This window comes from Schistocerca cancellata, chromosome 5 (assembly GCF_023864275.1).
Source record: "Schistocerca cancellata isolate TAMUIC-IGC-003103 chromosome 5, iqSchCanc2.1, whole genome shotgun sequence".
Classification (NCBI taxonomy): Eukaryota; Metazoa; Arthropoda; class Insecta; order Orthoptera; family Acrididae; genus Schistocerca; species Schistocerca cancellata.
The window spans coordinates 259,837,457-259,862,129 of NC_064630.1; the positions used below are offsets into that span (position 1 = coordinate 259,837,457).

Consider the following 24,673-nt stretch of genomic DNA (forward strand, 5'->3'; position numbering starts at 1 on the left):
GCACTGAGCTCAGTAACATGTCACAACGGCCAACTGCACCCATACTCGAATTGTAATCCAAAATACATTGTCGTTTCTTTATTTTTCGCCAGTATTTCTGTCAGTCGTCTCTGTTTCAACCATTTGTGTCGTGTGACTTGTGGTCAACATGCCCACCCATGCCCACCTATCTCTTATCGCACCACTTGATAGCAAGGACCTTGTCAGTTTACTTGAACTGAGTTTCTCCTTGTTTTAATTTCTTTTGCAGTTTTGGCATGTTGCGCACATTCTTACGAACAATGCCACATGCGGCTGTTCCACGGTTGTGAAGCTAGAGGAACAGATCCGGGCTCGAGTACCAATCATCGACATATAGAATATAACCCTGTTCCAAATACGGTCCCACAAAAGTTGTCACTACGTCTCCACTTTTTCCCAAATTGTGGAACCCAATTTCTGATGTTGCGCCTGTATATACAATAAAATCCAAAACATCCCCACTCTGACAGTCACCCATCACAAATGTCTTTATTCCGAATCTACTTCGCTTGGTTGGAATAAACTGCTTAAAAGATAATCGTCCTTTGAACAGCAAGACTTACATCTATACATAGATTGTGATGTGGGAAAAATGATTTACGAAACGTCTTACGAGCTTTGTCAACAGTCGTCCTAATTTTCAATAGACTGTCGCCTCCAGCACTCACAGAACTATCACTGAAGTGTAACGTTCTCAGGAGTAGACAAAAACCGTCTCAGGACATAATTTCGCTGGAAACTGGTCTGTTGGAAAGTGTATCTCTGGACCAATAATCACTTAATTTCAACATTTAAACTTGCGTCGTTAGAAGGCAAATGGCAACAAAACAATACGTTTCCTCAAATTCACTCTCTCTCCACTTCGACAGTCGAAAATTCACAGTTTCTGTAGTATTGTCTGTGGTGTAAACGTAAAAACGATTTGTTTCGTCTGCAATAAATTGCAACAGTTCTTTAGAAAGAAATATCACAAAAAAATGAAAGAATGCTTGGGTCAGTATCTAATTGACATTTGCGTCCTGAACTCGAGTCATCGAAGTAATGGTTGAACGGTTGGATATCGGTTTCTTTCCAGTAAAATGTGTCACTTAGGCGCGCTCTTTTCCGATCAGTTTTACTGACACTTTCTTATTTCTCGGATTCAGAGGAACTGCTGACTGTAATTCTTGGTCTCCCCTCTGATGTAAAGGGCTGAGGACTACAGTTTCGAGACTCTGTTGAAGACTCATCACTGCTAGCAACGTCAGATAATTCACACTCACTGTCGCTCTTACTGAGCATATCCAGGATTTCTTTATCTGTGGAAACTCGTGACATTTCTCTCGTAGAAAACAAGGAAACTGACGAAAACACAGGAATCGAAGTCGAATTCTGCAAAGAGGGAACGCAGCAACAAACATATATGCACTCTTGAACTATATAGTCAAACCATTGGACAGATACTGGAAGAGCACGGCGGAGAGACAACTCTGCGTGTTTACACGTCTGTTGCGCTCAGGTAGTCGTGACTCACTGCGCCTGAACTCGTCCCTAGCGTAGAGATGGGCTATGATCGCGCTCGAGAAACGCGCGAGGCGAAGGCAATTTCTCGAGAATTTCTCGGGTACGCTCGAGAAATTGACAGTGCTGCGCTCTCTGAGAAATTGCGCAAACCTTCAGTACACGAAGCACTGAGCCGCAGCGGTCGTACTCGTCGTACGTACGTGCTCGGAAAACTTTGAAATTCTATGATTGATATCAACTGTACTACCGTAATTAATGTGTACTGAAGTATTAGTATATGTCTCATGCGACAAAAATCATAGAATTGTTTAAAACAAAGCACAGAATTGGCATAAAACAGAAGCTTTATTCTTACAAAATAAATTACCTTGTACATTCTGCATGTATGCATGTATGCTTCAACGTAAAAGAGAAGTGCTATAGCCTTTTATATACAGAAACTGCGTACATGCGTTTACATACTGAATAAAGAAAGGAAACAAAAGTTGTTCAGCAGAAGACATTTTTACATACGATTGCTACACTGCCGTCGATTTCTGTTTAGAAATAATGATTTTATTAATCAATTGGCCTTTTAGTCTGCTTCTTTGTTTGTTTATAAGTAGTCCTGTTTTCGAAAATATTCTTTCACTGGGAACAGAAGTTGCAGGTATTGCAAGATTTTTTTTTGCCACGGCAGCTAGACCTGGGTAACAGTTTTCATTTTTTTCCAGTAGTGTAAAGGATTATCCGTGCGTTGTAGGTACGGTTCTTTCAAATATCGCTGTACCTCCAGGTCTATGCTATCGCAACCGCTTTTCATTAGATTTTTATTGGAAACCTCTTCATCGAAAGAAGCCCATAAGGAACTACTGGCGTTTTGTACGAAATGGTACTCGTGGCTAGTGTCGTTAGCAGTCGAGTGAGTAGATCGTACGGTCAAATGGCTCTCAGCACTATGGGACTCAACATTTTAGGTCATAAGTCTCCTAGAACTTAGAACTACTTAAACCTAACTAACCTAAGGACATCACAAACACTCATGCCCGACGCAGGATTCGAAACTGCGACCGTAGCAGTCCCGCAGTTCCGGACTGCAGCGCCAGAACCGCACGGCCACCGCGGCCGGTGATCGTACGGTCTCTACCACGTTTGTGCACTCTGCAATTACGCTTGCAACGGCATGTTTTGAATGAAATGGATTCGTAAATGGTAACGTTTTGAATCTTGGATCGACAACGGCATGTACTTTGTTTCTATTAATCCTAGCCGGGCTATTAGTGAGTTGTGCAGATGTTGCTGTAGCTCTTGCGCTGTTGTGGTAGCCCACTTCCCATTGCATACGGTTATGATTACCTGTCTGATTATTGGAATAGCTTTCGAAAGAGAGCTATAGTTTTCAGTTGAGATTTCACTTGTTACAACTTCAAATGGCTCTAGTACACATAAACATTCGCTCAAAATTCGCCACACATCAGCTGTGAGGTTCTCTACACCTGAATACAAAGTTGATAAACAGGCTGCAATGCATTCCTTTTGCTCCACTAGCCGTTGTAGCATATAAAACGTACTGTTCCATCGGGTTTCGGTTTCCTGAATCAATTTATGAACAGGTTTTTACATTAGATCCTGGATCTCATGGAGTTTTTCATTGGCATTTCAACTTGTTTTAAAATAGCTAACAATTTTTCTGGCCTTTTCCCGCATTATGCAGAGCTCACTGATGCTGTTCGAAGAACTTTTTCACAACTAAATTGATGGTGTGTGCTGAACAAGGCACATGTTGCATATCTACACTCCTGGAAATGGAAAAAAGAACACATTGACACCGGTGTGTCAGACCCACCATACTTGCTCCGGACACTGCGAGAGGGCTGTACAAGCAATGATCACACGCACGGCACAGCGGACACACCAGGAACCGCGGTGTTGGCCGTCGAATGGCTCTAGCTGCGCAGCATTTGTGCACCGCCGCCGTCAGTGTCAGCCAGTTTGCCGTGGCATACGGAGCTCCATCGCAGTCTTTAACACTGGTAGCATGCCGCGACAGCGTGGACGTGAACCGTATGTGCAGCTGACGGACTTTGAGCGAGGGCGTATAGTGGGCATGCGGGAGGCCGGGTGGACGTACCGCCGAATTGCTCAACACGTGGGGCGTGAGGTCTCCACAGTACATCAATGTTGTCGCCAGTGGTCGGCGGAAGGTGCACGTGCCCGTCGACCTGGGACCGGACCCCAGCGACGCACGGATGCACGCCAAGACCGTAGGATCCTACGCAGTGCCGTAGGGGACCGCACCGCCACTTCCCAGCAAATTAGGGACACTGTTGCTCCTGGGGTATCGGCGAGGACCATTCGCAACCGTCTCCATGAAGCTGGGCTACGGTCCCGCACACCGTTAGGCCGTCTTCCGCTCACGCCCCAACATCGTGCAGCCCGCCTCCAGTGGTGTCGCGACAGGCGTGAATGGAGGGACGAATGGAGACGTGTCGTCTTCAGCGATGAGGGTCGCTTCTGCCTTGGTACCAATGATGGTCGTATGCGTGTTTGGCGCCGTGCACGTGAGCGCCACAATCAGGACTGCATACGACCGAGGCACACAGGGCCAACACCCGGCATCATGGTGTGGGGAGCGATCTCCTACATTGGCCGTACACCACTGGTGATCGTCGAGGGGACACTGAATAGTGCACGGTACATCCAAACCGTCATCGAACCCATCGTTCTACCATTCCTAGACCGGCAAGGGAACTTGCTGTTCCAACAGGACAATGCACGTCCGCATGTATCCCGTGCCACCCAACGTGCTCTAGAAGGTGTAAGTCAACTACCCTGGCCAGCAAGATCTCCGGATCTGTCCCCCATTGAGCATGTTTGGGACTGGATGAAGCGTCGTCTCATGCGGTCTGCACGTCCAGCACGAACGCTGGTCCAACTGAGGCGCCAGGTGGAAATGGCATGGCAAGCCGTTCCACAGGACTACATCCAGCATCTCTACGATCGTCTCCATGGGAGAATAGCAGCCTGCATTGCTGCGAAAGGTGGATATACACTGTACTAGTGCCGACATTGTGCATGCTCTGTTGCCTGTGTCTATGTGCCTGTGGTTCTGTTAGTGTGATCATGTGATGTATCTGACCCCAGGAATGTGTCAATAAAGTTTCCCCTTCCTGGGACAATGAATTCACGGTGTTCTTATTTCAATTTCCAGGAGTGTATGTTGCCGCTGTGAATAAGCTGTACGGCTGCCGTCATGTTACTGGCGTTGTCAGTTGTGATGCTTACAACTTTGTTTTCAATGTTCCATTTTGAAATCACGTTATCTAACGCCTCACTAATATTTAGCGCTGTATGCTTTTTCGGGAAACGGAATGTCTCGAGAGCTAAAGCTTTCAGGCACCAATTAGTGTTAATGGAATGACCAGTTACAGCAATATATGCCTCACTATTGAGTGAGGTCCAAATATCGTTCGTTAAATAAACACAAGTAGAGTCTTCCGCGGCCAAGTTTACAGGCTCTTTCTGTATATGGTAATCGTCCTCAGTCATGAGGAGCAACTGTTTTCGATTTGGTATCGAGCATTGTGGGTCCAACAGTGAAACAAAACGTCGAAAACCAGTGTCCTCGACGATTGAAAGCGGTTGAAAGTCGTCTGTTATCATGGCCACTAGTGCTTCATCTAGCTGTTGTTGCCGATTACTTCCATCTATGAAGAGAAACGTAAGATTTAGATCAGTGCTCCTGCGAGGGGATACGTTATGCTCGGAACTAGTCCAATAAAATTACATATCGTATCGTGCAAAAGCTAAGATAGTATAGGTTTGATTTTGGGGTATGTTTTATGTTATCGGAGTACGATTAAAAAAATCAAATTTTTTTAAGCGTGGCGGACCGCTTCGGACACTATCCGAACTTTTGCACGGAATTCACCTTTTGTACCATAAGTACCTGGATATTTCGTCTGCCTCGCACTATTGGAAGAATGAGCCTCTGCATCCAAGGACGTCGCTGTTTTATTGCTCGATAAATTGTGCAGTTTAAGATGTCTAATCATGCCCGTTGTATTTTTTGATACATTACGGAGATTTTTACGACAAATGTTGCAAGTAACGTTATCTCCGTTGCCAGCACCATGACGTTCGTTTTCGAGTGTCCATATTGATTTGAATAACGACTTTACTCGAATGAAACCTGAGACATACTAGTTACGAGCACAGCGAGCAGTAAGCGTGTTTGTCCAGCGGCGGCATTCAATTCATAAAAGAGCGGCGCGGCGTGTGTTGTCGCAGCCAACTGGCGCGCAGCGGCACACGCCGCCGAGCCCTTTCTCGTGAGCTTCTCGAGAATTGCTTGAGAACTAGAGGTCGAGAAATTCTCGGTGCGCTCGAGTCGCCGCGCCTCGCCATCCCATCAGTGCCCTAGCGGTGGAAAGGCCGGTGGCGCGGTATGCGTCAACACGTCCATAGCGCTGCAGGAAAGACCCAAGGGCCGCGCTTTACACGTCAGGCGCGCCAGGGGAACGGCGAGGCATGACCAGTTAACACGTCCCCAGCAGTGAAAGGATTAACTGCACACTGTGCCCACTAAGGCACAGAGATTTTTTTGTAAATTTAGATGATCCCTTAACTTAGTTACACAATGTATGTTGTTGTCGATATGGTAATTTTTGTATAGCCATGTATAGCCACATTGTTGATGCTTTCATCAAAACGCGAGGAACATTGGTATCAGAACTAGCTGTCATCATGTCACTGTCTTTGATTTGTGCCACACTCCATCAACATTCAGTACTGCATAATAGCCACGGTTCTCCAGTAACGTCACTGTCTGACAAAATAACATCATCATCATCATCATCATCATCATCATTTAAGACTGATTATGCCTTTCAGCGTTCAGTCTGGAGCATAGCCCCCCTTATACAGTTCCTTCATGATCCCCTGTTCAGTGCTAACATTGGTGCCTCTTCTGATGTTAAACCTATTACTTCAAAATCATTCTTAACCGAATCCAGGTACCTTCTCCTGGGTCTGCCCCGACTCCTCCTACCCTCTACTGCTGAATCCATGAGTCTCTTGGGTAACCTTGCTTCTGCCATGCGTGTAACATGACCCCACCATCTAAGCCTGTTCGCCCTGACTGCTACATCTATAGAGTTCATTCCCAGTTTTTCTTTGATTTCCTCATTGTGGACACCCTCCTGCCATTGTTCCCATCTACTAGTACCTGCAATCATCCTAGCTACTTTCATATCCGTAACCTCAACCTTGTTGATTAGGTAACCTGAATCCACCTAGCTTTCGCTCCCATACAACAAAGTTGGTCTAAAGATTGAACTGTGCACAGATAACTTAGTCTTAGTACTGACTTCCTTCTTGCAGAAGAGAGTAGATCGTAGCAGAGCGCTCACTGCATTAGCTTTGCTACACCTCGCTTCCAGTTCTTTCACTATGTTGCCATCCTGTGAGAATATGCATCCTAAGTACTTGAAACCGTCCACCTGTTCTAACTTTGTTCCTCCTATTTGGCACTCAATCCGTTTATATTTCTTTCCCACTGACATTACTTTCGTTTTGGAGATGCCAATCTTCATACCATAGTCCTTACATTTCTGATCTAGCTCTGAAATATTACTTTGCAAACTTTCAATCGAATCTGCCATCACAACTAAGTCATCCGCATATGCAAGACTGCTTACTTTGTGTTCACATATTTTAATCTCACCCAGCCAGTCTACTGTTTTCAACATATGATCCATAAATAATATGAACAACAGTGGAGACAGGTTGCAGCCTTGCCTTACCCCTGAAACTACTCTGAACCATGAACTCAATTTACCGTCAACTCTAACTGCTGCCTGACTATCCATGTAAAGACCTTTAATTGCTTGCAAAAGTTTGCCTCCTATTCCATAATCTTGTAGAACAGACAATAACTTCCTCCTAGGAACCCGGTCATATGCCTTTTCTAGATCTATAAAGCATAGATACAATTCCCTGTTCCACTCATAACACTTCTCCATTATTTGCCGTAAGCTAAAGATCTGGTCCTGACAACCTCTAAGAGGCCTAAACCCACACTGATTTTCATCCAATTGGTCCTCAACTAATACTCGCACTTTCCTTTCAACAATACCTGAGAAGATTTTACCCACAACGCTGATTAAAGAGATACCTCTGTAGTTGTTACAATCTTTGTATAAATTTTTTTGTGATCCTCGTGTGACGGAAGGAGACAATTGTCGACTAAACTGCTCAGTGGCTGCGTGGCAGGTGAACGAATGCCTGCTGCTGACGGTGGAGGCCCTGCGTCTGTCTGGCATCATCGCGACGGTGGCGCACCTGCTGGCGCTGGCCACGAACCACTACCTGGGCATCCTGCGGCCGCTGCACTACCCGGCCATCATGACTCCCCGCAACACGTCCGCCAGCATAGTCGTCCTGTGGCTGCTGCCCGCAGCCTTCTTCTTCGGTTACTTCTCATTGGTACCAGGGCAGGGCTTCCAGAGTCCGGGATGTTGTGCAGAGTAAGTTCCTCAACTATTCCCATTAGCGGTTATAACACCAAAGTCACACACCTTTTCAGTTTCAATCATCTACAAACACATCAGTGTTACATCATTACTCTGACTAACAACTGTTTAATAATATTTACCACAGTTAAATAAGGTTGAAATTACTGAAACTGGTACTGACTGAATTCAGAGAATATTACGGAAGTTTCTTTGAGTATTTATATTCAAAGTGATTGAAGGGTACCCCTCAACGTCTGTGTCTCAATGCTGCCCTCACCTGGAGATCCGAACGGAGGAGTGTTTTAGCCCGAGATACACTTGTATTGAGAAGCGTCTTGAAACCCTTTTGTAAACCATTTTGTGTTATCCGGCGTGCCAATGCTGGCTGAATCCGACGGAGGCACTCTACATTTATTTTCCCACGCTCTCCAGTTCTGGTTTCTCACTGGCAATACCAGCTGGACGTAATGGATAATTATAACAAAGTGAAACAGAAAAATTAGTAATGAGAGCTACACTATTAGAAACAATAAATCTGATACACGCTAAAGATCAATGGCTCCACATGTACACATATGGTTCATTAATGGAAAAATAAGGAAATGATGGCGTAGGAATATGTAGCAGATTTTCTCCTTCTAATAAACCTTAAGAGAGAATCGCTCAAATTTTGAAGCTGAAGTTTAAGCCATCAGAAGTGCAGCAATTCAGCTAAAGAATTATTTACATTAATTTGAGAAAGCAGTTACTATTCCATGGCAGCCATACCGACAGTTATGAAAACTTAACATCAAAAAATCCTTGTAGTTAATGAAGTCCAAATAGTAATTCAATGCTGTAAGAATAAGACAAAGTTGTTCAATGGATACCATTTCACTGTTGTTTACATGGTAATGAAAAAGCAGATTTTCCAGCCGAAAAGGGCCCAGGAATCAAACATGTTGGAAAAAAACTAACATGTCATATTTTTTAGTCAAACACATAATTAACGACACATTTAGAGAATAATTAAAACGACCGTATCAAATTTCACGGGAGATCAGGAAAAAGCCCTTAGAGACTCAGTAGTGCCTCGTGGACCAAGAAGTGAAGCAGTAGCCATACACCCCTTGACTACTGGACACAACTGTTTGGCCGCCCATCTGCATATGATCTCCATCGTGCCTTCCAAGTTTCATGGTGGTCGTTACGTCGTAGGAGGGGTTTCGAAAACATTTTCGTTTGATTTTCGTAAAATTTTAATGTAAAGTATTTGCATTGTAATTATTATTATATGCCTTTGTTTTATAAAATTTATTTACCTCTTTTATACGCTGAGGTGAAGAAGTCATGGGACAGTGATATGCACATATACGGATAGCAGACCTACCACGTTCACAAGTTGTAAAAGGGCAGTGCATTGGCAGATCCGTCATTTGTACTCATGTGATTTATAAGAAAATGTTTCCTACCTGACTATGGCAGCACGACGGGGATAAACAGATTTTGAACATGGAATGGTGGTTGGAGCCAGTAATGGTACAGTCCATTTCGGAAATCGTTAGGGAATTCAATCTCCTGAGATCCACAGTGTTAAGTGTGTGCCACGAATATCAGTATCAGACATGACGTCTCACCATGGACACTGCAGTGGCCGACAATCTTTACTTAACGACCAAGAGCAGCGGCGTTTGTGTGGAGTTGCCAGTGCTAACATATAAGTAAAACTGCATGAAATCAGTGTGGGATGTATGACGAACGTGTGCAATAGAACAGTGCAGATAAATTTGGCATTAACGGGCTATGGCAGCAGATGACCGATGCGAGTGTCTTCGGCAACAGCACGACATCGACTGCAGCACCTCTCTTGGGTTTGTGGCCATAAGGGAGTAAAAAGACAAAGCCAACCCTGGTGCACTTTTGATACCAAATTGATATGCCAGTTAATTAAACTGATCAACCCACTATTTTGCTAAGTTGTGTAAGACCTCCCTGAGGCTGATCCATCCTTCTGAGAAACTCTCCCACCTCTCCCCCTCCTCCTCCATCCTCCCCTCTGGGAAAAGGGACACTATTTTTGTCACTCTTTCCGCAGTTCTGAGCCCCTTTTCTCTTTCCTACGAAATCGCCCAGCCCTTCCTTTCCCCATTTCCACACTAACCTATCCCACCTGGAAATTGGTAGCAAAATGACTAAGCCTATGTTGGTTCGGAAGAATCGCAGGACAGGAAATTCAAATAAATTGACATTATAATACACTATTCAGTTTGTAAATTGTTTATTTAATCAATTTGCAGGAGACAGGGCTCGCCCACTTTGTTGGAGATCATGTCTGCACCCACCACCCCATTTCCCACGATCTAATAACTGTAAGCACCGAGGAATGGAATAAAGTGTGGATTACAGATCGCAATTACAGATCACGATACTAAAAACCAGTGACCACAAACTGGAAGTGAGCGTACATTGATATTTGATACCTAGGAAACCACCCCAGCTCTCTCAAGTGGCTACTTCCTGTTGTTAACACCTGCGCCTCATACCCATAGACCAAGGTGACGTGTCTACCCGCCTGAGGGACAATCATTTGTTCTAACGGTCCCCAAACAAAGCATCACGTGCTGGAATTTCCTTGCCTGTGAAATTCCAGACTCGCTTTCTGTCTCTGTTTCTCACAAGTGGTCTCTTCTGTATGTGTGCACACGTGCATGAACCAAAGACTCAAAACCTGCAGATAGAGGTTTTCGTCCCTCGAATACTGTGTACTTTTTGGCTAATTCTGGCACATTTGTGTTATCAAAAATGGTGGGAAATAGTCCATTTCAACTACAATATTAAATTAATTGTGTAACAAATTACAGGAGTCAAATAAATCACGTAAAACACTCACCACCACCTTTTGATAATAAAAAATATTTTCAATGTTTGAAAACCTCACCAAAACATTTTGCAAATTAAGTAATTAAATTTATACCAAAAACAGATCTTAACACTAAATAAATTCAGGGTCTTGTAAGAAACGATGTTTGAGAACACATGCACTCTCCTCTATCACAACGTTCCCTTCTTACACTGAAAATATCTGGCGAAAAATGTTTTCTCATCTCACACATTCATGATCACGAACCGCATGCCGTCTCCCGACTGCCAGGGAGCCATAGCCACGCTGGTCAGGAGAGGACTGAAGACCCGCACCCACATCGACCACACTGGCAGTTGCGTGCCTCTCTCCAGGTACCCGTATGCCGGCCATACCAGAAGCTCAAAGGCTGGAGAGACTGTCACCATGACCACCAAGCAGTCAACTGATCAAATTGTTCTTATTGTGGTCTTCAGCCCAGAGACTGGTTTGATGCAGCTCTCCATGCTACTCTATCCTGTGCAAGCTTCTTCATCTCCCAGTACCTACTGCAACCTACATCCTTTTGAATCTGCTTAGTGTATTCCTTTCTTGGTCTCCCTCTACGATTTTTATCCTCCACGCTGCCCTCCAATGCTAAATTTGTGATCCCTCGATGCCTCAGAACATGTCCTACCAACCGACTCCTTCTTCTAGTCAAGGTGTGCCACAAATTTCTCTTCTCCTTAATTCTATTCAGTACCTCCTCATTAGTTACGTGATCTACCCATCTAATCTTCAGCATTCTTCTGTAGCACCACATTTCGAAAGATTCTGTTCTCTTCTTGTCCAAACTATTTATCGTCCACGTTTCACTTCCATACATGGCCACACTCCATACAAATACTTTCAGAAACGACTTCCTGACACTTAAATCTATACTCGATGTTAACAAATTTCTCTTCTTTAGAAATGCTTTCCTTGCCATTGCCAGTCTACATTTTATATCCTCTCTACTTGGACCATCTTCAGTTATTTTGCTCCCCAGATAGCAAAACTCTTTTACTACTTTAAGCGTCTCATTTCCTAATCTAATACCCTCAGCATCACCCGATTTCATTCGACTACATTCCATTATCCTCGTTTTGCTTTTGTTGATGTTCATCTTATATCCTCCTTTCAAGACACGGTCCATTCCGTTCAGCTGCTCTTCCAGGTCATTTTCTGTCTCTGACAGAATTACAATGTCATCGGCGAGCCTCAAAGTTTTTATTTCTTGTCCGTGGATTTTACTTCCTACTCCGAATTTTCTTTTGTTTCCATTACTGCATGCTCAATCTACAGACTGAATAACATCGGGGAGAGAAACTTAACATCATAGTTGCGGATCACGGAGTAGACGCAGTTAAGTGATTCCGCTACTTAGGCAGCAAAATAATTCAAGACGTAACGAGAAATCAGGAAGATTACTTACTTATTCGTCCAGTAGATGCCGTGCCTTATGAAACAAGCAGAGGGTGTTTTCTATAACTGACGAACAATAGTTATGCAATCGTATTCTCAGAATGCCAGATTCTACGAGGAAGAAAAGCGGCGGTCCCCTACCCCGTAAATAACTTATAATATGACGAATGGCTCCTGATGATACTTCCAGTACTCTCCAAACACAAATTCCCTAAAATCTGCTGCATTTTCAATTACTTTCAGCGGTACTAGTTCCGGAGAAGCATATGACGAAAGAGTTCCCTGAATTGCAGATAGAATTCTTCAAAGTGCCGCAAGATGATGGAAGTCATTATCGCCAATTACGGAATGGAATGAGATACACGATGAAGCACCTGTCCGATGTTAATCAGTGTCTGTAAGCTATTCACCACGTAGTGTGTATTAAATTATTACGCTTTCATTCCATTTCGAAGTGATGCCCATCATCGTTAGTATGGTATGTGACTCCCACGGGCACGAATAAAATCTTGTATTTTCTGTGGAAAGGAAGCAAGCAGCCTCTGAATGTCATTTTGACGATTGTCTTGCCATGAGTGAAACATGTGCTGTGTCATATTATTATGATCATTGGTTGTAGGTTAGAATGAAGGTATTAGTCTTCCATCGATCCGAGACACGCCCTAAGGTGAAAAAATCAGAGCACACCTATGCCAGTCAGTGGTCCATACCTTCAAGACTTCTGTGGTGCGCAATGTGCGGCCCTGCATTGTCTTGCTCAAATGTACCATTTGGTAACTGGTCATGAAGTGTATGACAAGAGGGCCTACCATTTTTGCTACTTACCGACGAGCGTCCAACCTTTGATCAGCAATTACCAAATCAGACCTGTTGCCATATCCAATAGCTCCTCACACCGCTTTCCAGTAGTTGGAGAGACGTGGAGATCTAGAATTGCTGCTCTTTTATTTCGGCAGATACTCTACAGGCGCAGTCAGGACTATATGATAGCGACAAGTGGAAGCAGATCTCGCCGCTGAATACTACAGAATGCCATTCAATGTCCCAGTGTATTATGCCTCTACATCGTGCAAGTCTATAATTTTTGAGAACATTTCTCATGGTGGAAATTGGCAACCGAGCCAAAACATTAAGACTGATTAAAAGAGTCTAGACCGCAATAAAATGTTTATTTGCAATGGTGACATGTTTCTGGCAGAATATGACCATCTTCAAACCGTTAATACGGAAATACAATCAGAGAATGGTTTTATAGGGTAGTCTGATAATAGTAGTAACGTATGAAATACATGTTGCATAACCAAAATTAGAAAAGTAATTATACCCTTGTTGGAAGTCGATGGCGGTGAAAAGAGCAGGTGTCGTGATCCCACGAACGTCAACTGCTGAGAATAGCAACAGAGTTGTTACTTAAATACGCGAAGCTCGCCCTAAAGCATACTGCGTTACGTCAAGGACAACCAGTCAGGCATACAGGACGTAAGAGAATTAATAATGAGGTATACACAAAATAAATAACTGCTGTAGACAGCATTTCGTCAGTACGTGATAAAAGTGTATATAGAGGAGATAACCAGTGGGGATAACAGGTGGGGATTTTCAGAAAACTCGTAGATCGTATGCTAGCAGAGATAGTGGTTAAGTAGCGCCAATGCTTCTCATGGCGACGACTCTGACGTATCGATATGCGCCAGACTTCACAGCTGCGACAATGACTGGATATTAACAACGTACTGACATTCAGACGGGCATGTAGAAATGCATGTCAAACATTGTAGACTGCTCCTAGATCGTAGTGCTACTGAAAATATTGCTGAAGGGACGCTATTGTTTACCATGGAGGTGGCACGGAAATGTCGATATGTACGTTTCAGTGGAAGAGGATTTCAAAGCACAGTCAGCATACTAATATGCAAAAGACAACTAAAGCAATGTTTGTCAGATTGTCCAGAAGGCTATAACGAAGTGAACAACAAATGACGAGAAAAGTAGTCGTTCGTAATATACTATGTATGAAAATATATGTTACATCAAAGGAACATTACGGCATAAAATGTGATGGATCTATCGAGGTAATCAAAATATAAAACAAACAGCATAAGCGAACAAAATTTTGAAAAATACTATGCATATGATTGTTTATAGTCCTGAATACTCCATAAAACAGACGTACATAATGTCAGATGTACGGATATACAAGCTACATAAGAAGCACTACGGCACAAAGAATCATGGACCCATCAAGGTAGTCATAAATTTAAAACAAAATGCGTAAGCAGTCGAAATTTAAAAGATACTCTGGGTATGGTTTACAGGTATGAAAATCCATAAAATAGTAATAAACATGAAATTAATCCGCTAATATTTTGGTGTCATGGGTGAACGCGTGTGGCAACTCTCGATCTCAACCACGTGAAAAGTAACCGTCCCAAAACGTTCGCGATGACACTCTGTACCCGCTGTCCTGCTTTCCGCTGTTGTCGTTCGACCTTTTGCCAAAGCCAGCTGAACAGTCCTAACATCTTCCTGTGATGAACCCTGCTGGAAGAACCCATCTTCCTTGCTCCATCTTATTATTTCTTATTTGCATTAAATGGAGTGCAGCCAGATATCTACTCGATTTGTCGATACGATGCTTCCATGTCCCTCACGCAACCCTAAATGACTGAAACATTCTCGTCTGGGCGTGCTTTGTTGCAATCTCCATCTGTAAAATTCCTGTAATGTTAGACAGCCACTAGTTACACACACCATTCACGTGTAGTACTGGGTTTTGACTGCGATGCGAATAAGCTCCCAAAATGATGAAGTTTTAACTACAAATCTCGTAGGCATGGAAACGTTAATGCTTAAGGTTGGTAACGTATGACCAAGTTGTTTATGGGGCAGCACACACAGTTTCCTTCATTGTATATTTATTGTCTTTACAACTCAAATTACGCTTGATTTATCTTCTTCTTCCTTCTACTTTATGGCTGTCGAATTTCTTTACAGTTGCGCTCTCTCAGCACATCTAATTTCCGGATTTTCTTATCTTCCTTTTCCGCACACATACCAACCCAACTTTCACCCTTCCTCCCATTATTTCTCCAGTTGTGTTACATGCAGTAATGTTATGTACATGTGTGTACGACATAGTAATAATCATTCCTGGCTAGAAAAACAGCTGAAGGAGTTGAAAACAAATAAGTCGCCAGATCTGGGTGGAATCCCAGTCCGGTTTTACAAAGAGTAGTCTACAACACTGGGTCCTTACCTAGGTTGCATTTATCGCAAATCTATCGCCCAGCGTAAAGTTCCAACCAACAGTAAAAAAGTGCAAGTCACTCCCGTGTATATGAAGGGCAAATGAACACACCCGCAAAATTACAGACCAGTATTCATAACATCGGCTTGCTGCAGAGTCCTCGAAAACATTGTCAGTTCGAATACAATAAATTTTCTTGAGGCCAAGGAACTTATGTCCAGCAATCAATATGGTTTTAGAAAGCATCGCTCGTGTGAAACTCAGCTTGCTTCTTTCTTACATGATGTAGTATGAACTACAGTTGAAGGGCAGCAGGCAGATTCCACATCTCTAGATTTCTGGAATGCATTTGATACCCTGATCTACCGCAGACCGTTAATGAAGGTGTGAGCATATGGAATAGGTTCCAAGATATGCGAGTGGTTCAAAGAATTGTCAGTAATAGGACCCATTATGTTGCCCTCGACGGTGAGAGTTCATCAGAAACAAGTGTATCGTCAGTGCCCCAGGGAAATGTGATAATACCGCTGTTAGTTTTTGTATACATAAATGATCTGGAGGACAGGGTGGGCAGCAATCTGCGGGTATTTGCTAATCATGCTTCGGTGAACGGGCAGTTGTCGTCGTTGGCTGACTGTAGAAGGATACAAGATAGTTTAGAAAAAATTTATAGTTGTGTGATCAGTGACACATGGTCCTAATGCAGTAAAATGTAAGTTAATGCTGATGAGTAGGAAAAACAAACCCATTATGTTCAGATACAGCATTCGCAGCGTCCTGCTTGACACAGTCACGCCGTTTAAATATCGGCGTGTTAAGTTGCAAAGCCATACGAAAAGTAACGAGCAAATGAGGATTGCGGCAGGGATGGCGAATCGTCGACCTCTGTTTATTAGGAGAATTTCGAGAAAGTGTGGTTCATCTGTAAAGGAAACCGCACACAGGACGCTAGTGGTGCCCACTCTTGAGTACTGCTCAAGTGTTTGGGATTCATACCTGGTCGAATAAAAGGGAGACATCCAAGCAATTCAGAGGCGGGCTGCTAGTTTTGTTACCGGTGGGTTCGAACAACACACAAGCTTTACGGAGATGCTTCTGCAACTCAAACGGAATCGCTGGATGGAAGGTGAAGTTCTTTTCGAGGAAAGCTGTTAAGAAAATCTAGAGAACCAGTATATGAACTTCATTGCAGAACGACTCTACTGCCACCAACATACACCGCGCGTAAGAACCACGAAGATAAGCTACGAGGCATTAGGACTCTTACGGAGGCATATAGGCTCTCTACTTGCGAGTGGAAGAGGAGGGGAAACAATTAGCAGTGGTACCTACCCTCCCCACGCACCCTACCGTGCCTTGCCGAATATATGTGTAGATGTAGGTATCGATGAAACTATTTCTTTTATATGAGATGCTGTCATGGATTTACTTTTGATTTCACGTAGCTTTTGCCTGCCTTGGTCCTGTGTGAATACCTATTCGTTTATCGACAAGCTACAAACTAATGGCACGAATAAGCATTCGTGCAATTCTACAAGCACTTTTCTAACTGCTTTCCTACCAGTGCGTTTCAAACCTTTGCAGACTCTCCAACACAGAAGCTGCTCATACTTTTTACAACCGCTTGTTCTCTTTTGTTGTACCAGCGCCGCAACTTCAATTATACAGAAGCTGAATTTCTTGCAATTTCTTTTCCTTTAGAACGACCTTAATAACAGCCGTCTGTTCTAATTACTAATTTCTCTTTGGTACTGAAGGAACGGCTGCCATCAGGTACTGCGAAGACACAGCAAAGTTTTATGTCCCCCATCTATGAGGCTCGTATCCGGAAACTGTGCTGCGTCGTAAAATGAGAGAAGTTCACGGCTGGCGCACTCAGTAACCACTTAAATTTTAACAAAAAAATTAGAAATAAAAGGGTCAAGAGTGAATAGGTGCTTTTCAAAAGACGCATAATTGTTTGAAGATGCTTGACTCGAAACTTCCGGTCTGACGACATTATAGATGCATCTTCAGAATTATGGTGGCTACGTCTTCGTAATGTAGATGAATAATTATAAAATCCTGACATTTGGGAAGTTATCCGCGTTAAATATCAAACCACGTTAATGGGTTGTAATCATAAAATTGAGCACTTCCAAAAGTTATTTGTTAGTTTACTCAATTTTATTATTGCAACTAACTGAGGCTGTTTACCTTTCAACGTGGATAACTTCCCGAATGGTGAGACTCCGTAATTTTCCATCTACATTATGAAAATATAACCATCATAAACCTGAAGATATATCTATACTGGCGTGAAACCAGGAGTTGCGAATAAAGCACCTTCATACAGATATGGGGCGTTTAAAAGCACTTCATCATTCCTGGCTTTCTTAATTGTTGTAATTTGAATGATGATTTAGATGGTCGTTGAGTGTTGATTGTTTATATTGTTATTTACATTGTCTCCGAGCCATGGCTAAAAAGTTGTTTCATGCCTGGTATAAAAGGAAACGAGGGATCAGTAAATGGTAGAAAAGTGATCTATTAATTTTTTGAAGTTTTTAACGACTTTACTACATCTACAGCGTGCCATACAAGAAAGTCGTAATAGGCTATTAACCCTTTACTTGGCCATCCTATCGGCAGAATAGGGCGCCAAGTCCCAGGGGGAAGAAATTCGAAACTTGGGAGGGTTATTAGCTGGCTGGCGCACGCAACACGCACTACTCTTCAGATCTTGCACGAAATCACTCAAGATGATTGTCACTAACTGCTAGGAACTGACAGTCCACCGCGAAGGTCCATATGTCGTGCTCGGTGGCTCTTTATTTCCTCATCAACGCACTCCGATATCAGTTACGCTACAGTGCATTGCTAAGCGATAAACTCATCGAGGTACACGTTCATTCGCGAGTCACTGACGAGAAATGGATTGAGGCGCACACTTACAATTGACACCAAAAGTAATAAATGCAAATGGCCAACCTCTCTCTCTGTATCAGTCATCAGTCATCTGCCTGGTTTCATTCGGCCCTACACGAATTCCTTTCTTGTTCCAATCTTTTCATCTGAGAGCAGCAACTGAAACCTATGTCCTCGATTATATGCTGGAGGTACTTAAAGCTCTGACTTTCCCTCTAGTACCATGGAAGTTATCTCCTGATGTCTTCTTAAAGGATGTTCCATCGTTCTGTTCGTTATTCTTGTCAATGTTTTCCATGTACCACTTCCTCCAAAATTCTGCGGAAAATCTACTCATTACGTACCGCATCTGTGCACCAAATTTTCAACGTCCTTTTGTAGCACCACATCACAAATGATTCGATTTCTCTTCTTTTCTTGTTATCCCGCAGTCCACGTTTCATTACCATATAATGCTGTTCTCCAAACGTACGTTCGCAGAAATTCTTTCTCAATTTAAGGCCTATGTTTAAAACTAATAGACTTCTTTTGGCCAGTAATGGCCTTTTTGCCAGTGCTTGTTGTTTTCTTTTTATGTCCTTCTTGTTCCATCCGTCACGGGTTACTTTGCTGCGTAGATAGCAGAATCACTTAATTTCGTCTACTTGGTGATCCCTACTTCTGAAGTCAAATTTCTCGCTGTTTTCATTTCTGATGCTTCTCATTACTTTCGCTTTCTTCAATTTACTCTCATTTCACATTCTTGACTCATCAGACCAGTCATTCCATTCACCAGATCCTGTAATTCTTCTTCACTTTCGGCGAGGACAGCAATGTATCTTATCATTAATATTCTTTCACCCTGAATTTTAATCCCTGTGTGTTCTATATCGATTCCTGTTTTTTCCTTCGACTCCTGTTTTTTCCTTGCCCCCCTCTCATAGAGGCCTTCAATGTGCTCATTCCACCTATCCGCTCTTTCCTCTGCATTTAACAATGGAATTCCCATTGCACTCCTAATGTTACTGGCCTTGTTTTTAATTTCAGCGGAAGCTGGTTTACGTTTCTGTAAGCTGAGTCAGTCTTTATTTCTTTTTCGATTTCTTCATATTTTTCATGCAGCCATTTCACCTTAGCCTCCCTACATTTCCTATTTATTTCATTTCTAAGCGAATTTTTTCTGTCCTCCGGAATTTCCATGATGATTATTATATTTCCTTATTTCTTCGTTCAGTTGCAGTACTTTCCTTCCTACTGCTTCTTAGAAGTTACCTTCGTCATACTCGTTTTTCTTTTCGTCTACTGTGACTGCCCTTTTTAGAGGTCTCCATTCTTCTTCCACTGAACTGCTCTCTGAGATATTCATTATCGTAGAGTCTAGAGCCTCAGAGAACTTCAAGCGTATCTCTCCATTTTGTTGTACGTCAGTAATTCACTTCTTTGCGCACTGATTCTTCCTTACTAGTATCTTAAACTTCAGCCTACTCTTCATCGTTACTGAAATGTGATCTGAGTCTGTAATTGCTCCTGGGCTTGCCTTACAATCCAATAGCCCGTTTGAGAATATTTGTCTCACCATGATGTACTCTGACTGATATGTCCCAGTATCTACCAACCTTTTCCAAGTATACCGCCTACTCCTGTGATTCTTGGACAGACTATTCACTATTACTAGATGAAATTTTGATGCAGTACTCAATTAGTCCCTTTTCTCTCTCATTCCTGCTACCAATTCCAGATTCTCTCATAAGTCTTTCTTCTACTCCTTTCCCTACAACCACATTCCAGTCCCCAAAAACTACTAATTTTTTAACGCCCTTTAATCCTGAATTACCCTATCAATATCCTCAAATTCTTTCTCTATCTCTTTATCTTGTGCATGCGACGTCGGCATGTGTACCTAAACTATTGTTGATGTGTTTGGTTTGCTTCGATTCTGATGAGAACAACCTTATCACCAAACTGTTCACAGTACCTTACTTTCTGCCCTACCTTGCTATTCATAACGAATCCTACTAATCCTACTCCGGTTATGCCATTTTCTCCTGCTGTTGATATTACCCCATACTCATCTGATCAGATAGCATTATCTTCTTTCTGTTTTACTTCAATGATCCCCACTATATCTAGAGCGAGACTTACCATTTCCCTTTTCAGATCTGCTAGCTTCCCTGCCACGTTCAAACATCTGATATTCCACGCTGAGACTTTTAGAAAGTTGCCCTTTCGTTTGTTAATCAATCTTTTTCTCATGGTAACCTCCCTCTTGGCAATCCCCTCCGGCAGATCAAAATGGGGGACTTGTACGTAATCGTTTTCCAATGGATAAAACATCACAAAACTTCTTCAATTACAGGACATATATACTGTGGATACATCATGTGTCCATAATGAAGTGGTTTTCCTTTCCTTCTGGATCCTCATGCCGTTGACCGCAGCTGATTCTTCCCCCTTTTAGGGGCAGAGTCCCACCCAATGGGCAAGAAAAAGTCCTGAATCTCTGTCCACAGATCCGTCCTCTCCGACAAGGCCGTTGGCAGATCCTGGATGACGTCTTGTGTCGGAAGATGTCGGCCGTCATTGCTAATAGCTTTTATTCAAAATTTAAGCACTGGCGGGGTTCAAACCCTGAAGGAAGTACGTTTTGATTACTCATCTAGACCACGCGTGCACTGGCCTGCTTTAACTCGTACTTCACAATTTTGAAATTCAAACATTTTGCCATCATTTAGTAGATTTCAAACTCGATAAACTTGAAGAACTGGAGCATGGAATTGCACAGTCTTATCAAGAATTGTGAGATCAGAGGCATGAATGGAAGACTCCATACCTTGCTGCAGACATGAGAGCAGTATTGCATCCAAATACACCATCGAGTGGAACACGTCCTTGAATAGGTACGAGTGTACGGTAAACTGTAACACTCAGAGTGCTGAAGTAGTATTGAATTTCTTGTTTAGGTATATCATGATTGAAATTTGAACCCAATCAGATGAGGGCTTAACGGAAAAGATTTTTCATTTCAAATACTTTCGTACTAACAAAATATTTCACACCGATATCGGGAAGCACATATTCGCTATTATCTCGCCAACTGCTCCTTTGCGGACCTACGTCTACTAGCACATTTCGCTTGAGTTATCATAAGCGTTCGCTCACGTCGTGTTTCACTGAGCAAAATAAAATTAGTCCGGAAAATATTTGTAACACGAACGCAGAATTGTCCCTTCCTAATGGACAGGAGAAGAACCCATCACAGAAAATGCTTGAAACCATGACTTAGATGTACCAATCGGTTGCTGTTACATGTCTGTGTATGCTCATTCCTCCATGCTCTCTCCTGAATACGTAGCTGTGTCATAACGTTTGAGTGAGTGATAGGAGCAGACGTGTTTAATGATAATTTGGATGCAGGTCTAAATGGCACTCACGATATAACTGTGCGTGTTCATTGTCGAGTTCTATGCGTAGCACAGTTCGTGAAATACCCGTGCGGAACAGTTTATGCTAGAGTTTAAGACTGTAAGTTTTTAGTTAAAACCTCCAGCAACGTCTGCAATGCAGAATGTAGTGGTAGAATGGCGTGAAACAGTCTTCGTAGCGAATAAAACCTGTAACTAACCAAAAAGAGCTGGAACTGTACAAAACGTTGCTCGAGTGAAGGGAAACTTATAACGAAGTGGGACGAACTCTCATTGCCGTTTAAATGTGCAACAGGGAAATAAGAGATCATCGTGTCGAAACAGCAAGAAAATACCTGCATCTGAATATTTGCAAATTTACTGTTACCGGTGAGCTAAAGCATCCAGACGAAGTTTCACCTGTTGAGTTGTGCCGATGGTTTGTAGCTGAAATGAAACCAGATGGTTCAAATGGCTCTGAGCACTATGGGACTTAACATCTATGGCCATCAGTCCCCTAGAACTTAGAACTACTTAAACCTAACTAACCTATGGACATCACGCAACACCCAGTCATCACGAGGCAGAGAAAATCCCTGACCCCGCCGGAAATCGATCCCGGGAACCGGGGCGCGGGAACCGAGAGCGCTACCGCACGACCACGAGCTGCGGACGAAATGAGACCAGAACTTCTGCATTTCATTCCTTCAGATGAGGCCTGGTACAGCCTGTAAGGGTTTGCGAACTCACGGAATATGCGTCATTATGCATCATAAAATCCTCATGTGTACGCTGAAGACTCGTTGCACAATCATAAGATAGGTGTTTGGTGCGGAATGTCTGGTGTCCTCATCGTGACACGATTCTTTTACCAAACCGCTAACGCTAACCAGTACATCCAAGAACAGTATAATCCGTATATGGATCAGCTCACAGAAGACGAAAGAATGTGTGAGGATTTCGGGCAAGACGGAACACAGCACATCCCGCTTGAGAACATTGTCGCGAGTGCATGAGGTGTTCCGTGAAGAGAGGACAATCAGCAGATGCAGTTCAGTCTCCTGGCCACCCCAATCGCTTCACCTCTCTTCCTGTGATTTTGTACATGTGAGACAAACTGAAGTGTCGGGCGCCCTCAGCAAAATACCCACGTAGAAGAGGCATAGCAAAATACGGAAAACTGGAGAAATGGCTGCCCACTGCTCCTCAGGAATCGAAACCAGAGCAGCTAGTACTGTTGGACGCTGGGATCTCGAGAAAAGTCGACGTTCTTGTCCCAAAGTTGTCCGTTTTGGTTCAGGCCGGAACTCTGAGCAGGCTATTACATTTTAGGACTGTTATTGTTCACAAAGCTTTATCTCACAGATACCGCTTTGTTACAGGGTGCACTGTCACACTGATCCAAACAATCATCGACTCCGAACAGTTCCTCTGCTGTATGCAGAACACAGTGCTGTTAAACGTGTTCGTATCCCCCGACATTCAGTATTTTCTTAAGCGCAATAAGAATACCACAATGTAAACACGAAAAACAGCCGCATACCGTAACACCACCTACCTGGTACTTTACTGTTGGCACTACACGTGTTGGCAGGTAACGTTCTCTAGGCTTTTCGCCAAATCCAAACCCTTATGTCAGATTCCTACTGGGTATAGAGTGATCCAATAAAGCACATCACTCGTTTCCAGTGTCCACAGCCCCGTGGCATAGTTCTTTACACTGCCTCAAGCATCGCTTAGCGTAGACTACATAAATGTGTGGCATATGAGGAACTGCTCGACCACTGTAACCCAGACTTTTTAATTCCGTACGCCGCACAGTCACTGTGCTAGCTGGACTGCTCTTAGCACTTTGGAACTCACGAACGATTCTTTCCACTGATTTGATCCTAATTTCTGCATCCACCTTTGGCAATACTGTACGGCCACTGTGCGTCAGGGTCCTTCTCGACTTGCTTTAGCTATGGTTATTCCTTCACGTTATCACTTCACATTCACAACCCCAACAGTCGATTTCGGCAGCTTTAGAAGGATAGAAATGGACGTGATGTATTTGTTAGTGAGGTGACATCTAATGACTAGTTCACGTTCGAAGTCATAGTGCTGCCCTGACCGCCACAATTAATAACCTGTTCCTGGCTATTACGCTGTGGTCGAATCGATTTTACATTAAAACCCAATGTTTGGTCCCCATCTGCGGAGAATGGTCGATTCACTATTGACTACAGCAAAATTTCGCTTCCGCGTGCTTCCGCGCAGTGGTTTGACGTCACATGTTTTGAATGTGCGAGCGCAATTAACCATTGTAGATTGCCGTCGTCCGCTTTTGCTATCACCCCGTGGTGGAAGACTAGTACACATCTTCTTCAGCACCGGTATCCAAATGTCATTCTCTTTCACCCCCCCCCCCTCTTTCATACTGAAATTCCTGGGTTGTTTTACAATCTCTTTGGCCTCCCTGTACAGTTTTTCATGGTATCGCTTGTGGTCTCCTGGCTGCTAAGCATGTTCCGCAACTGCTGATTTGTCAATTTCCCCTCTTCAGATATTGCCCTTGTGTTCTTCTAGCCGTTTCTTCACCGCTCTTTTTGTAGTACCCACGTGCAAATCGCCACAATTACACGAAATGCTATAAATTCCTGTTTTTTTTTTTCAGCTGTTGGCGAGCATCCTTCCCCGATTCTAGGCATCTTGTAACTTCCCGATGGTTTTGTAGATTATCGCGATGTTTCGCTTTTTTAAAATTTTTCGTATACGGTCAGTAACGCCTTTAGTGAAAGGCTGGAAAACTTTAGATTTCACCAGAACGTTGGTCTTAAGACTGTTTTAAACTCAGCGA

At 43.2% G+C, this 24,673-nt stretch overlaps 1 protein-coding gene across 1 annotated transcript in view; it reads left to right on the forward strand.

The window, feature by feature from the left end:
• The window catches only part of LOC126188477 (beta-3 adrenergic receptor-like), a gene marked incomplete at its 5' end in the record, with an annotated part of 177,236 nt that overhangs the window by 19,341 nt on the left and 133,222 nt on the right, over nt 1-24,673 (forward strand). Inside the window, one exon of the mRNA XM_049930080.1 lies at nt 7,777-8,030. Within this exon, the coding sequence (XP_049786037.1) occupies nt 7,777-8,030 (254 nt within the window). The remainder of the gene's footprint in view (nt 1-7,776; nt 8,031-24,673) is intronic.